The sequence below is a fragment of the Muntiacus reevesi genome, chromosome 5, assembly GCF_963930625.1.
Source record: "Muntiacus reevesi chromosome 5, mMunRee1.1, whole genome shotgun sequence".
NCBI classification, from domain to species: Eukaryota; Metazoa; Chordata; class Mammalia; order Artiodactyla; family Cervidae; genus Muntiacus; species Muntiacus reevesi.
The window spans coordinates 112,274,494-112,296,718 of record NC_089253.1 but is presented as its reverse complement, the minus strand read 5'-3'; the positions used below and the strand labels follow the sequence as shown (position 1 = coordinate 112,296,718).

Sequence of the window (22,225 nt, the reverse complement as noted above, 5' to 3'; positions counted from 1 at the left end):
CAAGAAAGATCACACGTGAAGGTCTCTGGATGGGTCTTTCTGATTATGCACATTTTAACTGAGAGCATTTTAAAAGACTCTATCCATTTTTAGTCCTTTTCCTGCTTCAGAAATTTGTAATACCTTTGGTAGAAAAAAAGGATATTCTGCAAACAGGTATAACAGATGGATTTATGGTCTTGGATACATTATAACCATTACATTTTAGATGCAAGCCTTTAGGAATTAGGGTTAGGGTTTTAAAATACTGTATTTTGATTCTCATATTAAGATGAAGAGACTAATTTTAGAATGAAAAGACTCAAATAATGCATTGGATTACATATTTAAAAACTTACATTTCAGTTCCTACAGTGTTTTTCATCCTTTTCTAGTTACCTTGCATGAGTCCCAGGTAGAACAGCTCCATCCTTTCTCCATGTTATCCTTGGGGCTGGCACACCTTCCGCAAAGCATTCCAATAGAGTTGACTTATTTAAGTGAATGACAAGACTCTGGGGGCCACTCTTTATGCTTGGAGGAACTGTAAAAGAGATGCATGTGGAAAATTTCATTTATATCAGTAACACAGCCTGAACTAAGACTGACTAGGTAATAACACAAGCTGAGATTTGAGTCAAATATATGACTTTGCCAGCTAATTCAGGTTAGTATAAATAGAATTGGGGTTGAATTCCTAAAACCTTATTCAAGATAAGATTTTATTTAAAAATTTACACAAAAGTGAAGAGTTAATAGTGGGGAAAGAAAGTGAAAGTTAAGTGGCTCAGTTGTGTCTGACTCTTTGTGACCCCATGGACCCACCAGGCTCCTCCATCCACGGGATTCTCCAGGCAAGAATACTGGAATGGGTTGCCATTTCCTTCTCCAGGGGATCTTCTCGACCCAGGGTCGAACCCAGGTCTCCTGCATTGCAGGCAGACACTTTAACCTCTGAGCCAATCCTCTTCCCTAATAGAAGACAGGACTTTAAATCCCTGATATGATGTGTGAATGGCTTCCTTTGTGGCTCAGTTGGTAAAGAATCTGCCTACAATGTGGGAGACCTGGGTTTGATCTCTGGATTGGGAAGATCCTTTGGAGAAGGGAAAGGCTACCCACTCCAGTATTCTGGCCTAAAGAATTCCAAGGGCTGTATAGTCCATGGGGTTGCAAAGAGTCGGACATGACTGAGCGACTTTCAGTCACTCACTCATGGTGTGTGAAATCTGTCTTTCTAAGGAAGAGGCTTGAAAGAGTAAAAAAAAAAAAACAAAAAACAAAAATCAGCTCTGGTATGATACAAATTAAAGATGATATTTCTTATTTCTCTTTGGCCAAATAATAGTCAGAGAATGTTAACACTGGAACAACTTCGCTTTAAATAAAGCTTAGAAAGTGGGCTGTTTTAAAAAAACACATCTGTGATTAATCATGCAAGTCTTAGAGCATGTATTTTACTAATCACTGAGTTCACATGGGAATAGAAAACTTGAATTTTAATTTTAGTGTTAACTGCCTGGGTCATCCAACTTGTAAAATTTCATCTATTAAAACATCAGATGAACGGTTTTAGAAAGTTGGTGTCATATTCCTGAAATTTGGCAAATTTTAGTGTTTAGATTTTATATTTGAGAAAATTACAGTTCCATGGCAGTCTCTGTCTAGTACATATATAATCAAACCCCAACATCAATAAAAGTGACTAAATAATTGGCTACTTGTCACCCAGAGATTTAGTGTATTAACTTTTCCAGTGGCTCTGATCTGAATGATACAAAACATCAGAATATGCTGATAACAACTGGACATGCATTGTTCTCTAGGAGAAATGTATCTTTAATTATATTTTTGAAGTTGAGTTAGTTTGAATATAGCTATAGAACAAATGTCACACGCTGTCTATGTCAAAAGAAATAAGATAAGCACAAGAATTTGTTTAGTATGCTCATAAAAAACAAAAATGTTATCTCTTTGAATGTCCTGTCTAAATTTTTAGATTGTGAAACAGTGGTTAAGCGTTCTTACCATTGACAGTGAGAATAAACTCTCTTGTAGTCTTTCCCGCAATGTTGCTGGCAACACAGGTATAATTGGCTGTATCACCTAGATCTGCGTTATTAATTTGCAAGTATCTCCCTCCAGATAGGATTCTTACTCGAGGTGTTGCCTGGATTCAACAAGTAAAATTTACCATTAAAATGTCAGGAAAATGAAATAAGAATCATCAAAAGTAACTAAATAGTGAACTGTAGCATACCTGTCTCCCAGTATCTTTGTCTGCTCCCCCTACTACTATCCTGGTATCAAAAACTCCTGGGAGCTATCTCTATGAGTGTAGTTAAGGCAAGAGCACAATCAGTGACGGCCACAGTGGTCCACTCAAGGATGGAAAAGTGTTTCAAGCTGTGCCCATGAGAGCTCTCTGCAGGACACTTCTCAAAGTGTTGGAATAAGGCATATTTCTACTGGAATCTGATAGTGAGGATGACATAGGCTGGTGGCAGTTGTACCACCATGTGCGGACAACTTGCTGTGAATCTAAGACATAAGCAGAACTGAGATAAAGAAGGAAGGATGGAGATATTTGACTACATAATTAGAGCCTTTGGATAATGCCTAAAGCTTAAGTTCACCAATTTTTATTGCTAATAAATATCTTCCCCCTGCTCCCAATTAAGTTGTTTACAGTTTGAAGCCTATTACTTAAAGCTGAAAGTTTCCTGATAATAAATTAACTTTGGTTAACTTAAAAGAAACAATTATCCTTCAACATTTTAAAAATAAGTAAATAAATGATTTTAGTCTACAATTATTTGTTAAGCATTTATTTTGTGTCCAGGCATGGGACCAAAAATTATGAAACTATAGAGATCTATATTGAGAGGAAATACTGAAATATAGTGATATCTACTCTATTATGTCCAATTGAGGATTGTTCATAAACTTTTAAAAAAATGCCAGGTAGCAACAAAGGCTGATATTTTCTGGTTGTGCCAAAGTGGATCTACTTTAGGAAGAGTCCAAATGAGATTTTTCTACCATATGGGTTCTGTCCCAGATAAACATATATTTCTAGTGAAAAGAGTTGTTCACACTAAGATGTACAGTTCAGGTCAATTTATCTTTAAAGTCCACACGTTATCTGTAGGCCTTTAATTGCTACAGGGGCCATTAGTGGTAAATTTTTATTATTTCTAATGAGAACAGGTGATTTTTTCAACGTACATGGTAAGTTCTACAAAACATATTTTAATTTTTAAGTTCAATATGGGTATAGCAGGACTTTATGCTAATAAAAAGTTCTGAGTTGATTTTCATGTCTTTCTTCCATGAATATCAGTAAGTTCTGCTAATTTACTCAGTCTCAGTATACTTTCTCTGGTTCTCTTCCCATTTACTGCCAGTGATTCTTCCAATTTGATTTCTTTCCTTAGACAGAACCTTATTCTGAGCAGATGATCCTGTTTCCTACTCCACTGAGAAAATCAAAGCCAAGAGCCTGCAATTTCTCCCTCTCATCTTGCATATGAATGCATCCTTCCTTCCTACATTTCCATCTCTGTGGAAAAAGGTCATCCCTTCAGTCCAAGGCTAATTTCTTCATCTGTCACCGGGGTCCCATCCTTTCCCTACTCAACACACTTGGTTCTCTATCTTCAAACTCTTTTTAGTAAATAAGAATCTCTTTTGTATTTAAATAATAGTCCACAACCATTTCCACTTCCTCTTCTTTCACTCCCCCAACAACTGTAACGTGTCTTCTACTTCGATCACTCTACTGAAGGTTGCTTACATCTTGAATCACATCTGTGTATTACCCAAAGCCAACAAATACAGTTTTCTTTGTATCTTGACATGAACTCTGTTAACTGTTAGCAGAGTGAACTCTGTTAACTCTCTATTTCTTGACTTTCAGTACACCAATTTCTCCAAGTGTTCCTTCTCAGTCCCACTTTTCTCTTTTCCTTTGCCCACCTTTTAATCGTCAATATTGCCTTAGGCGTTATTCTCATTTACAAATCTCACATCACGAGCTTTCTGGTTGACCTCATACAAACCTACAGCTTCAACAACAGGCTATACTATTGAGGACCACCAAATCAAAGATATTTTTGGACCCATATTTCTTGGAACTTTCTGGAATTTCCATTTGGATAATATATAGATAATTCAAACTCAAAATATCTAAACCCGAACTCATCTCTTTTTTTTTTTTATCATTTACTGTTGAATTCAGTCTGTCCCAGTACTGACATCACTTGGTCATATCTGAAATTAGCTTGATTTCTCCATCATTAACATTTACTTAGTCCCTGTCTGAACATCTAGTGGTCTAGAGTGAAATGCACACACAGAAGATAAGACTCTGGAGGAAAAGTCAGAGCATGAAGGGCTTTGTAACCAAAGCTGGGCAACTGAACCTGAAACCCAAAATCTATGGAGAATCATCAAAGGATTTTAAAGGTCTACTTCAACCATACCAAGCTACCTGCAGTTCCTGAGACAACAGCATTCCTTTTCCTGTAATGTCTTTGTACATACTATTACCTATGTTTGGAGTCCCCTTCTTTCTCACCCAACATTTAAACTGAACTCACCCTTTCCAAGAGGCTCCCCTGGGCTATTACTTATCCTTCAGTCTGGGTTACTTGCTTCTTCCTACTGTTTCCCCTCTATATATCCTTCTAAGATAAAATTTATCAGCAGTATCAATTTTCTATAATCTTTGATGTACTTCTGTATATTTTCAGATAGTCTATGAGCTCCTTATGGATCAGGATTATTGTCAGGAGCAATCACTATGCACATCATTACAGCAGGCACACAATAAATAGAGAAACTGAGGCATGGTGCTGTTAAGTGATATGCATGATAATTAATATGCATGATTATAATAATAAATAATATGCATGAGAGTTAGTAACTTTCAGAATCCAGTCTGTGTTTAGTGTTTGTGTGATGTGATCATGGCTAAAGTCTCTCTGTCTTAGGTATTAGAGACATTATTTCCTTTTACTTAGACTCAGTGTATCACAATTGGTTATACTAAGAGAGGATGAGGAAAAAGAAGGATAAGTGACTACTAGGATAAGGACAATCCGAACATTCAAAGTCAAGGCTTAGCGCCAATCCTAGAAGGCTACTTAGGATCCTAGGCTGTGATACTCTATGGCAGCAGACAGACATCACCAGAGCATGGGAGCCTCACAGAGCCAGTAACTGTGTTTCCAAAGATTTCAGTCTAGACTCCTGGTATGGGAAAGACTGAAGGCGGGGGAGAAGGGGACGACAGAGGATGAGATGGTTGGATGGCATCACTGACTTAATGGACATGAGTTTGAGTAAGCTCCGGGAGTTGGTGATAAGACAGAGAAGGCTGGCGTGCTGCAGTCCATGCAGTCGCAAAGTTCGGACACGACTGAGCGACTGAACTGATTCACATATCCTTGGGGTCACTGCTGAGGTGCAAGTTTAGATCAAAGAAAGTCAGTAACAGGTTTGCCCAGGGACTTGGCAAGACAAGTCAGTTCTTTTGAGACTTTGATGGTTTCTTTTCTTTCAAGAAAAGACACGAGTGTTTCAATCCAAGTTTAATTCACCAGCTTCAGGGGATACATACTTAGGCCAATTTACAGAGTATGTGAATCAAAATACCTGTCTTTTGACTCGTAACTAGCTACTATCTACACCAGCAGAGGCTGAGAAAAGAAGGCTGACAAAAGGACTCTGTGCTCAGCCCTGCAATGCTGAATAACCAGTAACCTGATGTTGAAGGACTCTATAGCTGATTTTTTTTATTTCCTCAAAATGAATCTCTGGAACTTGGCAAGACTTACCTGTAATCGTTCTCCATTTTTAAGCCAAGTGATTACAGGTGGAGGCACTGCATCCGATTTGCATTCCAACGTCACTTGTCTGTTGCGTAACACAGTGAAATCCTGAGGCTCGCCAGTTCCAGCAATATTAGGGGGTACTGGATGGGAAAACAGATACACCAAAGGCTTTTAATAAAGGAGATAGAAAATGCTCTGGATTATTTCAGGTGTTCAACAGTGTTGTTTCTGTTGTATGAAAGAAGCAGCATAAATTTAAAATGCTGCTCATTCAACTTACAGTACCCTGATAACAAATAGTGAGTTTTTAAATCATACTCAATACTTAAGTACCTTAAGTAATGAAATTCTTCCAATAGCCGCATGAATGATAGGATAAGTAATATAACCACATTTATCACCATTTAATAGGTAAAGAAACTAAGGCCCAAAGAAGGGATTTTTTTTGGTCCGGGTCTACACTTGGTAATAATTTTCTCTGAACATATTTAAAAACTTTTAAATTAGGTTCTGTCCATCATAACAAACAGAAATATATAGATTTTTCTTAATAAGCAGAAAGGAGGGCAAAAGAGGGGTAAGGAATTAAGAGGTATATACTACTATATATAAAATAAATAAGCTACAAGGATATAAAGTAAAGGGAATAGGGTCAATATTTCATAATAACCTTAAGTGGAGTATAATTTATAAAAATTTTCAATGACTGTGGTGTATACCTGAAACTAATATAATATTGTAAATCAACTATAGCATAATTTTAAAAGTGTATATTTTTTATGTGACTGCTGCATACACAATTTACATGTCAGTTGGTCTAATTTGTGTGTAGGACTGGTGGAGGCGGGGAACACTCCTCCATTACACCAGTCCTACAGTTTGGATTGCTTAGTGATTTAGGCTATGAGGAGATAAAGATCTATTAAGTTCTTTAAATGTGCCTCTCTTTGAAGAGTAATTTCCAGCTCTATGTCAAACTAGGACAAGCCACAGTCTAATTGGCCCAACTTTTCTAGAAGGTAATTTGGTCTTGAGAGTGTGTGTGTGTGTGTGTGTGTGTGTGTGTGTGTGTGTGTGTGTGTGTGTACATGCATATGTATATACGTACATATATTCAAGAAAGTGGACTTACAGAAATTTATTAAAACAAAATAATTAAAAATAGGCCAACACACTTATACAAGGATGTCTATATAGCGCTGCTTCTGTTGGTGGAAATACAGAAACAGCCAAAAATAAGGAATGTATTAAATAAGTAATAGTGTGTTCATAAAATTATAAATCATGCAACTGCTAAAAAGTAACATTATAAAAATATATATTTTTTGACATGAAAACATGTTCAACATGCCACTGAGATAAAAAGTTAAATACCGTATGCTGCATGATCACGTTCCTGTGACAATATTTATATGTAAAAAGGTCTTATTCTTGTGTGATGAGATTATGAATACTTTTATTTTCATTTTTACTCTAATTTACATTCTATGATTTAAAATCAATGAATATGAATTACTTGTGCAGGAACAAAACATATAACTCAAAAATCCATTAAACTACTCCCATGAACACATGATCAGTCAAATATAAACTCAAATTTGCAAAATACATATTTCCTAATATATAAACATAGTTTTATGATGTGTTGGATAGCTGCCCTATCTTCCATAAATTATGCCTTTTAATTAGGTATAAGTGTATGATGGACTGCAGGACATTTTGCCAACGTTACCATGCACTCTCACTAAATACTCTTTATCATCATCTCCTGCAGGACTGGATGCCAGACATGTATATCTTCCTGTATCTTCCACCTATAAAATTCAAATAAGTGAATTACACAAGGTTAGCATGCTGGTTTTGATGATGAGAATAAATATCCATTAGAACAAATGTAAAGGACTCACACAAAGCAAGATATCATTAATACAGCACAATAATTAAAAGTTAATAAATGTCTTAACATTTGTATTTAGCACTCTGATACTGAGCATGGCTCAGCATCTCTGCTACACATAAATCTATGTATCTGACATAGATTTAAGAGGGTTTCAGGGCAACTGTTCCCAATAAAATTTCTTTTTTGTAAAAAAAAAACAAAAACAAAAACAGCTTCAGTATTTGATCTCAGAATGCTTGCATGTTGTATATGTTAATGATGTCACAAAAGGCAGATACATACAGAACATAGCACCATATATGACACAAATACTACTCAGCATTTTTTGAAGAAGTATTTATGAATTTAAATTGCAGATTGCAAAAATTCTACTGGAGGCTTCCAGAAGCAAGTAAAATACATTAACCAACCAACCAACCAACCAAAGTAAATAAAAATCAGGTTATTTTAATAAAGAACATTAATACCATATTTTTAATATTCCTTGATATACAGAGTGAAACAATATAGCTATATTATGTAATTTGGCTGTAAACAGGTCAGGCTGACAGAAAAATCTACTATTTTCTGACTAAAACCAGAAACATTTCTTTAAAAATCCCCATGCATAGTTTCCACTGAAGTGTTAGACTTTATTCATATTTGACATTGTGTAAACACAGCCCATGCTTAAATAAGTGAAAAGTATACATTGAAAAACATATGATCTTACTACTGTGAAAAACATATTTTGAAAAAGTAGAAAATCCTGTTTTCATCTATTACTTGAATACTCCTAGAATACTGAGAATTTTAAAATTCTTACATCCAAAACTGACTTTATGGGTTATTGAAAAACTTTTTTTTCAGTAAGGTGCACAGACTCCACTGAAAAAATTTTAGATTAGGATGTTAAGACCAGTATATCTGGAAAATTACTAAATATAACTTTAGAAGAGTGACAGTCACATTGTCCTTCAATTAAAGAACTGAAAGTGATGCACTACTGCCTGGAGAATAATTTCAAAGTTGCTCATCATACCTTGAAAACCTCTAAAAGTCAGCTCTTCTCCACCAATCCAGTCTATTCCCCAATTACACGGCCCTCTCCACTGGCCCTGACTCAGCCGAACTTGCACCATCATTCATGACTGTTCTTAGATCTTACCTCCTCCAAGAACCATTTCCTGACAACTTACACCCTTCTGAATATTGGTAATTACTACCAGTAGCTACATTTTCTACTGTGTGTTCTCTTAATAGGGTGTTTGAAAAATTATAATTCATCGGGTTTTTTAGAGAAAGATTTTGCAGAGTTATTGACATGCATTATGGGTCACAAAGGAGAGAAAGGTACAGTATATAGAGTTTTTCCAACCTGTTTTGTCACAGAAGGAGAGTTTGATGGAAAATGTCTTAGCAAACTCTCGTCTTTCACCACACAATTTGGAATTTGCAGAATATCCATTATGTACCAGGTATAATTATGTGCAATAGATACATACACAAAAAGACAAAGTTCAGGTAACTAAGGTATAATTTAGTAATAAGGGCTCTGACAGAGATAAAATAAAACAGAGGCGCAGAGGAACCACTAGCAGTCTTGGGACTTGATAATATTTAATTTTTTAATTCTATAAGGTTTTAATGGTTTTCTATTGTTCCTTTTCCTAATTTTATCATGTGTGTAGTTTTACTTTTCTTAGATAACTGAAAACTTCTTGAAGGCTGAGAAATGTCTTATGTATTACTTTTGTGTTCTTCACAATAGCTAGACTGTGTGGGTCACCGTTTAATTCTTGATGGAAACTCTGTCTTGTTAAACATAACTTTTCATTTTCACATTTAAGACCTAACGTAATGTGGCCTCAGTCTCTCCTTAGAGCTTTATTTACCATGATTCCTTTATATTTATGGTTCTAGTGCACACTTCACTGTCTCCATGGTATTCCTTAAGTTACAAAATTCTTTTGCTTCCCTTTCGGTCAGTTGAAATTATAGCATTCAAGTATTTTGATTCAGCAAGTGGTTTGATCATGTGACCTGAGTTTTTTCTGGGTTGCTAAAATGTTTGATGGAGAGAAGAGGGAAATGGAAGGTGTGTTCTCTTCAATGTTAGAAACAAGATACTTCCACTGGCTACGCTGTTGAACCAGACCCAGGACTGAGACCAGTTCCATCACTGAGCAGTGGTAAGTCCTGGACAGGTGAATACTTAATCCTTCTCTGTTTCTGGATTTGTAGAAAGGGGATAAAGACACTGCCTCACAGAGTTGTCATGGTAGCCATGCGTGTGATAGAGCTCAGAGCCCAACATGAGACTGAGGCAATTCATAGCCCTCAGCTCTCCTTTCTAGCTCCCTTTCTTTTCTGTTTCCTCAGTGAAAATATACATGAAATATGATTAAGACGACAGAGGATGAGATGGCTGGATGGCATCACCAACTCGATGGACATGAGTTTGGGTGGACTCCGGGAGTTGGTGATGGACAGGGAGGCCTGGTGTGCTGTGATTCATGGGGTCGCAAAGAGTCAGACACGACTGAGCAACTGAACTGAACTGACTGAATGTGAATACCTTTAAAGCAATGATGATTATAATAACAATAAAAGCAGCAGTAATAATAATCATTTAAACTCCATTTCAGCATCTCTCCATGCCTGTGGCATCAGTCTAAGCACATCACTTTAGACTATCTCTAAAGCCCTAAGTACATAAGTTCAGTATTGTTCCTATTTTCATCCCCAGTTAACAGATGAAGACATCAGAGAACATACAGATAATATTTGTAACATAAGATTTGCCTCTGTTTGTGGAAGATTATATTGTTACAATAAGACACCCTGAGACATACCTCTCTTTAATATATTTACATTTCAGATTAATTTCCTTAAACATAAACTAAAAGAACAGTCAATTCTATTGAATTGACCATTTTTGGAAAAATTCCATCTCTTCAGATTTTCATGTCTGTGAGTTCATTCTGAAGATCAAAAGTTCCACTTGAAGCCTCTTATACACAAACTTTTGACTGCTTTTTGCCATTTCTATAAAGGGCCACATGGCACAAATCAAGAGCTTCAGGAAATATACTATCACTTATGGCACTGTGAAAACTTGAAAAAATTAATATGAATGTATCTTGCTTTCTTCTATATTTAATCTGATAATTTTACTTCTTCTATTTAGTCATGTTACCTTGTAAGTGTCTATTCAGTCATGCATGTCATAGAACAAATCTACCCTAGCTAAAGTCACAGAGATCTATGATATATTCAGACTCCAAGACAATTTCTCCAACACTGCCCAGAGATTAGCAAGTAAGAAGTTTAACCTAGGACAAAATAATCATATGAACTCTGAACTGACCTGAGTACTAGATATTCGAAGAACCTCTCCTCCTCCAAGAGTCTGCATCTGATCCATCTGTGGAAGGGGTCGACCATCTTTCATCCAGGTAATCTTAGGAGCTGGGATTCCAGAAGCCATGCAGGTAAGTTCAAGAGGATTATTAACAATTACTGACATTTCTATGGGTTCTTCAGATCCATTGATATGAGGTGGTTCTATTTAAAAGGGATTAAAGACAACAACAAAATAAACGTGCTGTTAGATAAGATACTGCGGTTTAGAAAAACTTTTTAAGAATTCAACTCAAATTTATCTTTGTACAATACAAATTGATTCAGATAAGAATACCAAAATGATAATTCCTTATTCATTTTGGTATTATTAATGAGATGTCATTTGTCATTGGCACTATTTTATTTTGTTGTAGTTTAGTTTTAGTTGCTCAGTTGGGTCCAACTCTTCATGACCCCACAGATTGGAACCCGCCAGGCTCCTCTGTCCATGGAATTTTCCAGGCAAGAATATTGGAGTGGGTTGCCATTTCCTTCTCCATTATCGTAGTTGATTGAGGAACATTTTATTAAGTGTCAGCACTATATAATGTCTTTGTGCATTATCTTTTCACTGGCACTATTTTAAAAGAGACAGATCATTTTATAATAGATCATGAAGTAAAAGGTAAGCCATCAAAGGTAATTAAAGCTCAGCAACTGAGGTTCAGATAATTAGAGCAGTTTTACTTAACTGTGAAGATTTGAAAATGATAAAAACTGAACCCATCTTGTACTATTTTTTAAAGAGTTACTTAAATATAGCAGTGTGTTTTTGCACCTTTAAAATATCTATTGTTTCTGCAAAAGCAATGAGCAAATGCTATGAAATTTTGCAATCATCTTTTCCATGCAGAACTTTAAGAGGAAACAGTGACTAAGCAGAAGAAAAACAGTTACATTTGGATACTATTTCTGCATAAAACACATTTGTTATGTCTGGGCAGAAACAATTTCCTCTTTTGTTATTTATACTTCTAAATTACCTTTCTCAAGAGGATGTTAAAGAATCTAAACACTTGGAGGAAACATTAAAGTTTCCTAGTCCAACTATTCCTAAATTTAAGAATCGCTTTAAAACAGATTTCCCTTACACTAATCATTCAAATTTTCTATGAAACTTTCCAGCTTACTATTTCACAAGGCAGCAAAAATAGCTGTTGGACAGCTCCAAGGATTAGCTGTGTGTGTGTGTGCACATGTGTGTGTGTTTTAAATCAGGCACATAGTTTAAAGCAGAGGTTCACAGTAGGAGACAGAAAATCTGGAATCAAACAGCCTGATTTTGATTCCTGGCTCCAACAATTATTAGGTTAGTGTATTTGAACAAATCTTTAAAAAAAAATACCACACTATTATTTAACTAAGAGAATTGTGAATATTCAATGAGATAATCTATAAAGTATATTTCTTTTGTGTTTCTGAATCTGTTTTGTAATTAAAGGTTTATTAGTATAATAAAAACTTTCTTAAGAAAGTTGTAACTACTACTAAGTATACTACATCTGTTGGTGTTATTATTAAAAACTAGATTTCTTAAAAAACTAGGAATAAAACTACCATATGACCCAGCAATCCCACTACTGGGCATATACCCTGAGAAAAACCATAATTGAAAAAGACACATAATTGAAAAAGCAATCCCACTACTGGGCATATAGAATTGAAAAAGACACATGCGCCCCAATGTTCATTTCAACACTATTTATAATTGCCAGGATAAGGAAGCAACCTAGATGTCTGTTGACAGATAAATGATAAAGAAGTGGTATATATGATGGAATTCCATTTGAACTATTTCAAATCATAAAATAGGATGCTGTGAAAGTGCTGCACTCAATATGCCAGCAAATTTGGAAAACTCAGCAGTGGCCACATGACTGCAAAAGGTCAGCTTTCATTTCAATCCTAAGGAAAGGCAATCCCAAAGACTGCTCAAACTACTGCCCAGTTGCTCTCATCTCACATGCTAGCAGAGTAATGCTCAAAATTCTCCAAGCCAGGCTTTAACAGTACATGAACCGTGAAATTCCAGATGTTCAAGCTGGATTTAGAAAAGACAGAGGAACCAGAGATCAAATTACCAACATCCGTTGGATCACCGAAAAAGCAAGAGAGTTCTAGAAGAACATCTACTTCTGCTTTATTGATTATGCCAAATCCTTTGACTGTATAGATCACAACAAACTGTGGAAAATTCTTCAAGAGATGGGAATACCAGACCACCTGACCTACCTCCTGAGAAATCTGTATGCAGGTCAGGAAGCACCAGTTAGAACCGGACATGGAACAACAGACTGGTTCCAAATAGGAAAAGGAGTACGTCAAGGCTGTATATTGTCACCCTGCTTATTTAACTTATATGCAAAATACATCATGAGAAATGCCAGGCCGGATGAAGCACAAGCTGGAATCAAGATTGCTGGGAAAAATATCAATAACCTCAGATATGCAGATGACACCACCCTTATGGCAGAAATTGAAGAGGAACTAGAGAGTCTATTGATGAAAGTGAAAGAGGAGAGTGGAAAAGCTGGCTTAAAACTCAACATTCAGAAAACCAAGATCATGGCATTCAATCCCATCACTTCATGGCAAATAGATGGGGAAACAATGGAAACAGTGACAGACTTTCTTTTCTTGGGCTCCAAAAATCACTGCAGATAGTAACTGCAGCCATGAAATTAAAAGACATTTGCTCCTTGGAAGAAAACTATGACCAACCTAGACAGCATATTGAAGAGCAGAGACATTACTTTGCTGACAAAGGTCCATCTAGTAAAAGCTATGGTTTTTCCAGCAGTCATGTATGGATTGAGAGCTGCACTATAAAGAAAGCTGAGTGCTGAAAAATTGATGCTTTTGAACTGTGGTGTTGGGAGAAGACTCTCCAGAGTCCCTTGGACTTCAAGGAGATCCAACCAGTCTATCCTAAAGGAAATCAGTCCTGAATATTCATTGGAAGGACTGATGCTGAAGCTGAAACTCTAATACTTTGGCCACATAATACAAAGAACTGACTCACTAGAAAAGACTGATGCTGGGAAAGATTGAAGGCAGGAGGAGAAGGGGATGACAGAGGATGAGATGGTTGGATGGCATCACTGACTCTATGGACATGAGTTTGTGCAAGCTCTGGGAGTTGGTGAGGGACAGGGAAGCCTGGCATGCTGCAGTCCATGGGGTTGCAAAGAGTTGAACATGACTGAGTGACTAAACTGAACTGATATATAGATATAGATGTAGATGTATATACACAATAGAATGTTACTCAGCAATAAAACAGAATGGATTTGAGTCAGTTCTAGTGAGGTGGATGAACCTAGAGTCTGTTATACAGAGTTAAGTAAACAAGAAAGAGAAAACCAAATATTATATTAACACATATTTTTGGAATCTAAAAAAATACTATTGATGAACCTATTTGAAGGGCAGGAATAGAGATTCAGACATAGAGAACAGACTTATGGACACAGCAGGGGTGGGAGAGGCTGGGACGGACTGAGAGAGCAGCACTGAAATATATACATTATCACAAATAAAATAGCTAGCCAATGAGAAGCTGCTATATAACAGAGGGAGCTCAACCTGGTGGTCTGTGACAACCTAGAGGGGTGGGAAGGGGTGGGAAGGGGTGGGAGGCGGGAAGGACCTTCAAGGGGGAGGGAACATTTGTGTGCTTATGGCTGATTCATGTTGATGTAAGGCAGAAACCAACACAACACTGTAAAGCAATTATACTCCAATTAAAAATAAATTTAAAAATACTGCCTCCTAAAATTTGTACCTATGGTCTTTGTTTTCCTTTCCGGAAGAAGATAATATATTTTAATTAAGAACTCAGAGTTTCTTAACTATTGTCTCATATGACCACTTTTTCAGTTTTATCCATTTTATGATATATTGTGGTCAAGACACATTTTCTTAAGTGCAGTTTAGATCAGTCCAAGATTCCCTGTTTAAAAGATGTCAGTGTCTCCATGTTGCTCACTGAATTAAATAAAAACTCATCATGGTTTCCAAGACTTCTACAAAATAGCTTCAATCTCTCTTTATAATATTATTTCTTTTTAATACACTTTATGTAACTTAGATTTCAAATTAGACTACTGCTCTCTCTCAACAAGTTCAGTTGCCTCTTGCTCTACAACATCCCTTTAACAGCAACTCACTCCAGTATTCTTGCCTGGAGAATCCCATGGACAGAGGAGTCTGGCAAGCTACTGTCCATGGGTTTGCAAGAGACAGACATGACTTAGTGACTAAACCACCACCACCAATATTCATAGTATGCTATTTGTATCACTCAAAAGCATTGATCGGATTCTCCATTTGACTATAGGCAATTCTTTATTCCTCTCATTTTTTTGTTATTTACTATGGGTAAGTCACTGTGGATACAAAGAGTAAGTAAGTATGGCCTTTATCCTCAAAAGATTATAGTACCAGATTTAAAGACTCAGCAATAGCAGCAACAACAGAAACAGGATGTTTCCAACTGTTTCAAACCCCAGCCATCAGATCTCACATGTGTTAGGTGATTGCTAACACATTTCACTCTGTATCTTGTGACTAGTGAAAGTTGCTCAGTCCTGTCCAACTTTTGTATAGTCCATGGACTATACAGTCCATGGAAAGCTCCAGGCCAGAATACTGGAGTAGGTGGCCTTTCCCTTCTCCAGGGGATCTTCCCAACCCAGGGATCGAACCCAGGTCTCCCACATTGCAGGCAGATTCTTTACCAGCTGAGCTATAAGGGAAGCCAATTTGTCTTATACTTTGGGCAGGATAGGAATTGTCCATACTCTGATGACTCCAAAACTTACATTTCTAGCCTAGATCTCTTTTCTGGGCTCCAGATCCATATAACCAGTTACCAGATAAGAATCTTCAGTGGGTTCTTTGAAAACAACTTCCAGCTCAACATATACTCAGACTGACCTGTGACCTTATTCCTCAAAACCTGGCCCATTTCCAGCATTCCCTGCATTTATGTGATGAAACTGCCAATTTTTTAGTCACATAAGCCAGAAACTAGGTGTCATCCTTGATATCTTCTTCATCATCATCACTTCCCTACATCCAAATCCTCAACCAAGTTTTAATACTTCTACCTGAAGTTATCTTTTGAGTATATCTTTCCCTCTCACCTCTATCACTAATCTGAGTTACAATGCCATTTATTTGGACTAATACATCTTGGCTATAGGTGCCTACCCAATATCATTTACCTGTTTCTTTTATGTTAACAGAACTCAATCTTGTTAGGACTGTCACTGTGCTAAAAATTACATTGTTTAGCCTTTTTAGTAGGTAGTAGATGGAGTGGCATGTGAAGAATCTAATCAAGGAGATGTAAGTGGGGGTAGTTTTGTGGGAATTTTAAGAAAATCCTGAAAGGGACAATTTTTTGCCTTCCCTATTTTTCTTGCTCTATTGTTGCTACTAGTGATGCTGGGGGTGAGCTGATGATGCATGATCACAGACTGACCATGATGTTGAGGCCAAGGGCCAAGAGAACTGTAAAGATTTGAACTGCTGAATGACTGCAAGTAGGGCCCAGCTCCAGACATCTTGTTCAGTGAGAAAAACAAAAGTTCTTTCTTTAAGTCACCATGTTTAGACTCTGTTAATCACAGTTAAACACCATTCCTAATAATACACTGTCTCTCAGAGTCCACTCTTGTCCTGCTCCAGGCCACCCTCCACTTTGCAGTCAGAATGATATTCTCAAACTGCAACTCTACTCATGGCATTCCCCTTATTAGAACTTTTAAAGATTTCCCATTGTTCTAGGACAAAATCCCAGATTCTTAATGTGATCAACAATCCCTTCACAGTCTGAACCCTGTCAATTCCCCCCCACCCCCAAACCGAGCTTTATTCTGCATGATCTTCTCCCTTGTTTCAGTATTTTAGCCACGGCAGACTTCTCAGAACTTCTAACACACCGTGAGATCTCCCACCAGATGGATGGAGTTAAGTTGAGACGAGCATTTCCCCAAATTAGGATATTTACATTCACATTCCTAGTGGAGTACAGACTGAAGTTTTGCAGGTTTTAATGGAACTAGCCTTCAACAGACGCTGAAATGCTAAAGCTGCTCATCTTTCTGTTGAGCGGTTTTCAAACCTGTTTTAATATCCTTATAAATCTTGCAGGAGGGCAGGTTGTTCTTTGTGTTGATATACGACTCTAACAGCATTTTTCTTACTTTCCTTTTTGTTTTCTACATCCATAAAAGCACCAGGCTGTGATTCTGCTCCTGGGTTCTTGAACTCCTGGAGAAGTATTCCTTCTCTCCACTGCCGCATGCCCCTGTATTTTTAGGCCTGTATGAGTATAACAGACTCTTCAAGTCATTCTTCACTCTGTCGTCAGAGGGATTTTTTTGGAAGTGAAATCTGATTGTAACATATTCCTGCTTCTGCCGTCCTAATGAGGTCCAGATTTTCAGTCTCTTCACAGTATGGCTTCTGTCCAGGTATATTTCCTGTCGCACTCAACTTCAGTGAGCACAAACAGAAAACTCAAGCTTTATCACTCCTAGGTGAAAAATGGATGCATCTCCGCATTCATCAGGACAATATGACTTTTTAAGGCTTAGATGTCTCCTTCAGGGAATCTTCTCTGAACCTTCCCATCCCACAGAATTTTCACCGTATCATTCCTATCACACTCAAAAGTCATCACTTGTTCTAGATCTGTGTTCTCTGCTGATGCAGGAAGTTAACGGCTGAGACCACATCCTGTTTATTCAATGATGCATTCAAGTACCATATGGCACATAGTAGGTGTTCAATGATAATGTGCTATACGATACTGGAAACATGCCAGGCACATAATAAATAGTCAATAATTAATAATATGTGAATACTTAACGTACAAGATCACATTTATGTCATCTCCTGGTATTCTTCATATTCTGTGAATTGCTATATAGGAATTTGTTATTCCACCCTTCTTCACTAACACACACCTTCTTCTGCCTTCTGTCTCTATATATTCTGGAGTACGGCCTTCGCGATCACCATTCATTCTGTGGAACACTTGTCTACACCACAGTATTTCTGTTTGCTTATTTGATATTGTTCTGTTTCCTGCTACAGTTAAAACTCACTTTGGTCCAGCTGATAAGTAGCTAAATCTATTTAGTTCAAGCCCACAGATAAATATTATGTGTCAAATGCCATGCTAAGCCCTGGGAACATAGCAGTATGTAAAAAGGGTACTGCTCATCACAGAGTTTAACTAAGGATGAGACAGACTTTTATGGTTACACAAAAAATTAAAATTGTAATAAGTACTATGAGAAAGTTTATAGCACATCCTGAAAACATTTGGCTACCAAAATTTTTAATTTTTCCTTGTGGGGCATATTTTGTTGAAAAAAAAAATTAACGAGCCTGAGGGTTATTTCAAACATTATGAAAAAACAAACAAAACTCCAAAAAATTATTGATCGTTGAAATAGTTCATTTCTTTCATGTTCATTTCTCCTCCCAATAAAAATGGTTTACTTCACGGAAAGCATATGTTTTCTCTTTAAACTATTTGTTTGCATGTAGAACACTGGAACACACATTTAAAATATTTTTGTGTGTGAAATAATGCCATTTGCAGCAACATGGGTGAATCTAGAGATTGTCACACTAAGTGAAGTATGTCAGAGAAAGACAAATATCATATATAACTTACAGGTGAAATATAGAAGCGTGGTACAAATGAAATTATTTACAAGACAGAAATAGAGGCACATATGCAGAAAATAAACTTGTGGTTACCAGGGAGGAAAGATGGAGGAGAGATAAATTGGGAGATTGCAACTGATATATACACACACTACTATATATAAATAGGTAATAAGGAACTCCTGTGTAGCGCAGGGAACTCTACTCAATACTCTGTAATGACTTGCATGGAAAAAGATCCCAAAAAGAGTGGATATATGTATAACTGATTCACTTTGCTGTACAACAAAAATTAATGCAACATTGTTAATCAGCTATACTTCAGTAAAAAAAAAAATCCCTAATCAAATCTAGGCCAGAATTATTCAGCTCGCCAGGCTGGCTTTTTGAAACCATATACAAGTGTATATATCTCCACAGTAAAATTTTTCTTCCATACATATACATATATTAATGTAGAAAAGAATAAATAGAACTAGATCGTTTGAAATGACCATTGCAACTATAATCTACAGACTGGATCATGTAAACACTGCTGGAATAACACAATAGCATAAACATTATGCTTTTCCATTTAATCACTATCATCAGAAGAGCTTTTAGTTCTCTTTGCTGTTGTTCAGTCACTAAGTGGTGTCCGACTTTTTGTGATCCCACGGACTGCAGTGTGCCAGGCTCCTACGTCCTCCACTATCTCCTGGCATTTGCTCAAATTCATGTCCATTGAATTGATGGTGCTATCTAAACATCTCATCCTCTGCTGCCCCCTTCTCCTTCTGCCTTTAATCTTTCCCAGCATCAGAGTCTTTTCCAATGAGCTGGCTCTTTGTATCAGGTGGCCAAACTACTGGAGTTTAAGCATCAGTTCTTCCAATAAATTTTCAGAGTTGATTTCCTTTAGGATTGACTGGTTTGATTTCCTCGCAGCCCAAGGGAATAAAGACTCTTCTCTTTATTCTCTCAAGAGTCTTCTCCAGCACCATGAGTTGAAAGCACCAACTCTCTGACGCTCAGCCTTCTTTATGGTCCAACTCTAACATCTGTACATGAATCCTGGAAAAACCATAAATTTGACTATACAGAGCTCTCTTGGCAAAGTGATGTCTCTGCATTTTAATATTCTGTCTAGGGCTCCCCAGCTGGCACTATTGGTAAAGAACCACCTGCCGTTAAAGGAGACGTAAGAGATGTGGGTTCAAGCCTTGGGTTGGGAAAATCCCCTGGAGGAAGACACAGCAATCAACTCCTGTATTCTTGCTGAGAGCATCCCAGGGACATAGGAGCCTGGGGGACTACTGTGCATTGGGTTGCAAAGAGTTGTACACAACTGAGTGACTCAGCATGCTAGGTTTCATGCTAGGTTTGTCATAGCTTCCTTTCCAAGGAGCAAGTTTCTTTTAATTTCATGGCTGCAATCACCATCCACAGTGATTCTGGAGCCCAAGGGGGAAAAATATCTGTTACTGCTTCCACTTTTTCCTCTTCTGTTTCCCACGAAGTGATGGGACCCAATGCCTTGATCTTAGTTTTTTTTAATGCTGAGTTTCATGCCAGGTTTTTCACTCTCCTGTTTCACCCTTATCAAGAGGCTCTTTAGTTCCTCTTCAATTTCAACCATTAGAGTGGTATCATCTGCATATCTGAGGCTGTTGATATTTCTCCCAGCAATCTTGATTCCAGCTTGTGATTCACCAGCCTGGCATTTGGCATGATGTACTTGCACAGAAGTTAAATTAACAGGGTGACAATGAATAGCCTTGTCATACTCTTTTACCAATTTTGACCAGTCAGTTGTTCCATGTGAGGTTCTAACTGTTGCTTCTTGGCCGGCATGTAGGTTTCTTATGAGACAGGTAAGGTGGTCTGGTATTCCCATCTCTTGAAGAATTTTCCACAGTTCGTTGTGATCCACATAGTCAACGGCTTTCATGTGGTCAATGAAGCAGAAGCAAATGTTTTTCTGGAACTCCCTTGCTTTCTCCATGATCCAACAAATGTTAACAATTTATCTCTGGTTTTTCTATCTTTTCTAAATCCAGCTTGAACATCTGGAAGCTCTTGGTTCATATAGTGCTAGAGCCTAGCTTGAAGGATTCTGAGCATAAACTTTGCTAGCATGTGAAATGAGTGCAATTGTATGATAGTTATAACATTCTTTGGCAAAAGCCCTTTTTGGGATTGGACTGAAAACAAACCTTTTCTAGTCCTGTGGCCACTGCTGAGTTTTCCGAATCTGCTTACATCTTGAGTGCAGCACTTTAATAGCATCATCTTTAAAATGATCTTTAGGATTTTAAGTAGCTCACCTGGAATTTCATCACCTCCAGTAGCTTTGTTTGTAGTAATGCTTCCTAAGGGTCACTTGACTTCATACTCTAGGATGTCTGGCTCTAGGTAAGTGATCACACCATCATGGTTACCAGGGTTATTAAGACCTTTGTTGTATGAGTCTTCTGTATATTCCTACCACTTCTTCATCTCGTCTATTTCTATTAGGTCCTCACCATTTCTGCCCTTTATTGAGCCCATCCTTGCATGAAATGGTCCCTTGATATCTCCAATTTTCTTGAAGAGTTCTTTGCACTGTTCATTTGTGAAGGCCTTCTTATCTTTCCTTGCTGTTCTGTGGAACTCTTCATTCAGCTGGGTGTACACTTTGCCTTTCTCCCTTGCCTTTCACCTTTCTTCTTTCCCTCAGCTATTTGTAAAGCCTCAGACAACCACTCTGCATTCTTATATTTCTTTTTCTTTGGGCTGGTTTTGGTCACTGCCTCCTGTGCAATGTTATGAACTTCTGCCCATAGTTCTTCAGGCACTCTATCTATCAGATCAATCCCTTGAATCTATTTGTCACCTTCACTGTATAATCATAAGGGATATGATTTAGGTCATACCTGAGTGGCCTAATGGTTTTTCTCTACTTGCTTTAAGCCCGAATCTAGCAATAAGGAGCTCATGATCTGAGCCACAGTCCCAGTACTGCATTTTGGACTTTTTTGTTGAGTATGAGAGCTATTCCATTTCTTCAAAGGGATTTTTGCCCACAGTAGTAGATATATTGGCTATCTGAATTAAAGTCGCCCATTCCAGTCCATCTTAGTTCACTGATTCCTAAGATGTCGATGTTCACTCTTGCCATCTCCTGCTTGACCACATCTAATTTACCTTGATTCATGGGCCTAACATTCCAGGTTCCTATGCAATATTGTTCTTCACAGCATCAGACTTTACTTTTACCCCCAGACACATACACATCTGAGCACTGTTTCTGCTTTGGCCCAGCCACTTAATTCTTTCTGGAGCTATCAGTAACTGCCCTCCACTCTTTGCCAGTAGCATACTGGGCACCTTCTACTTGGAAGGGGGGCCTCCCCCTCCAAGGAGGGGGTGTCATATCTTTTTGCTTTTCATACTATTTGCTGTGTTCTAATGGCAG

General features: G+C 37.4%; 1 protein-coding gene across 6 annotated transcripts in view; it reads right to left on the bottom strand.

Moving 5' to 3' along the window:
• HMCN1 (hemicentin 1) overlaps positions 1 to 22,225 on the bottom strand; it is a 517,313-nt gene that overhangs the window by 89,214 nt on the left and 405,874 nt on the right. For all 6 annotated transcript variants that reach the window (XR_010663324.1, XR_010663323.1, XM_065936211.1 and 3 more), the window contains 5 exons: positions 11,066 to 11,262; positions 7,549 to 7,630; positions 5,820 to 5,956; positions 2,008 to 2,149; positions 379 to 523 (listed from right to left, as the gene is read on the bottom strand). Coding sequence is in view for 4 of the 6 variants with exons in the window: in XM_065936211.1 (XP_065792283.1) it covers positions 379 to 523; positions 2,008 to 2,149; positions 5,820 to 5,956; positions 7,549 to 7,630; positions 11,066 to 11,262 (703 nt within the window). In the remaining 2 variants the exon portion in view is untranslated. The remainder of the gene's footprint in view (positions 1 to 378; positions 524 to 2,007; positions 2,150 to 5,819; positions 5,957 to 7,548; positions 7,631 to 11,065; positions 11,263 to 22,225) is intronic.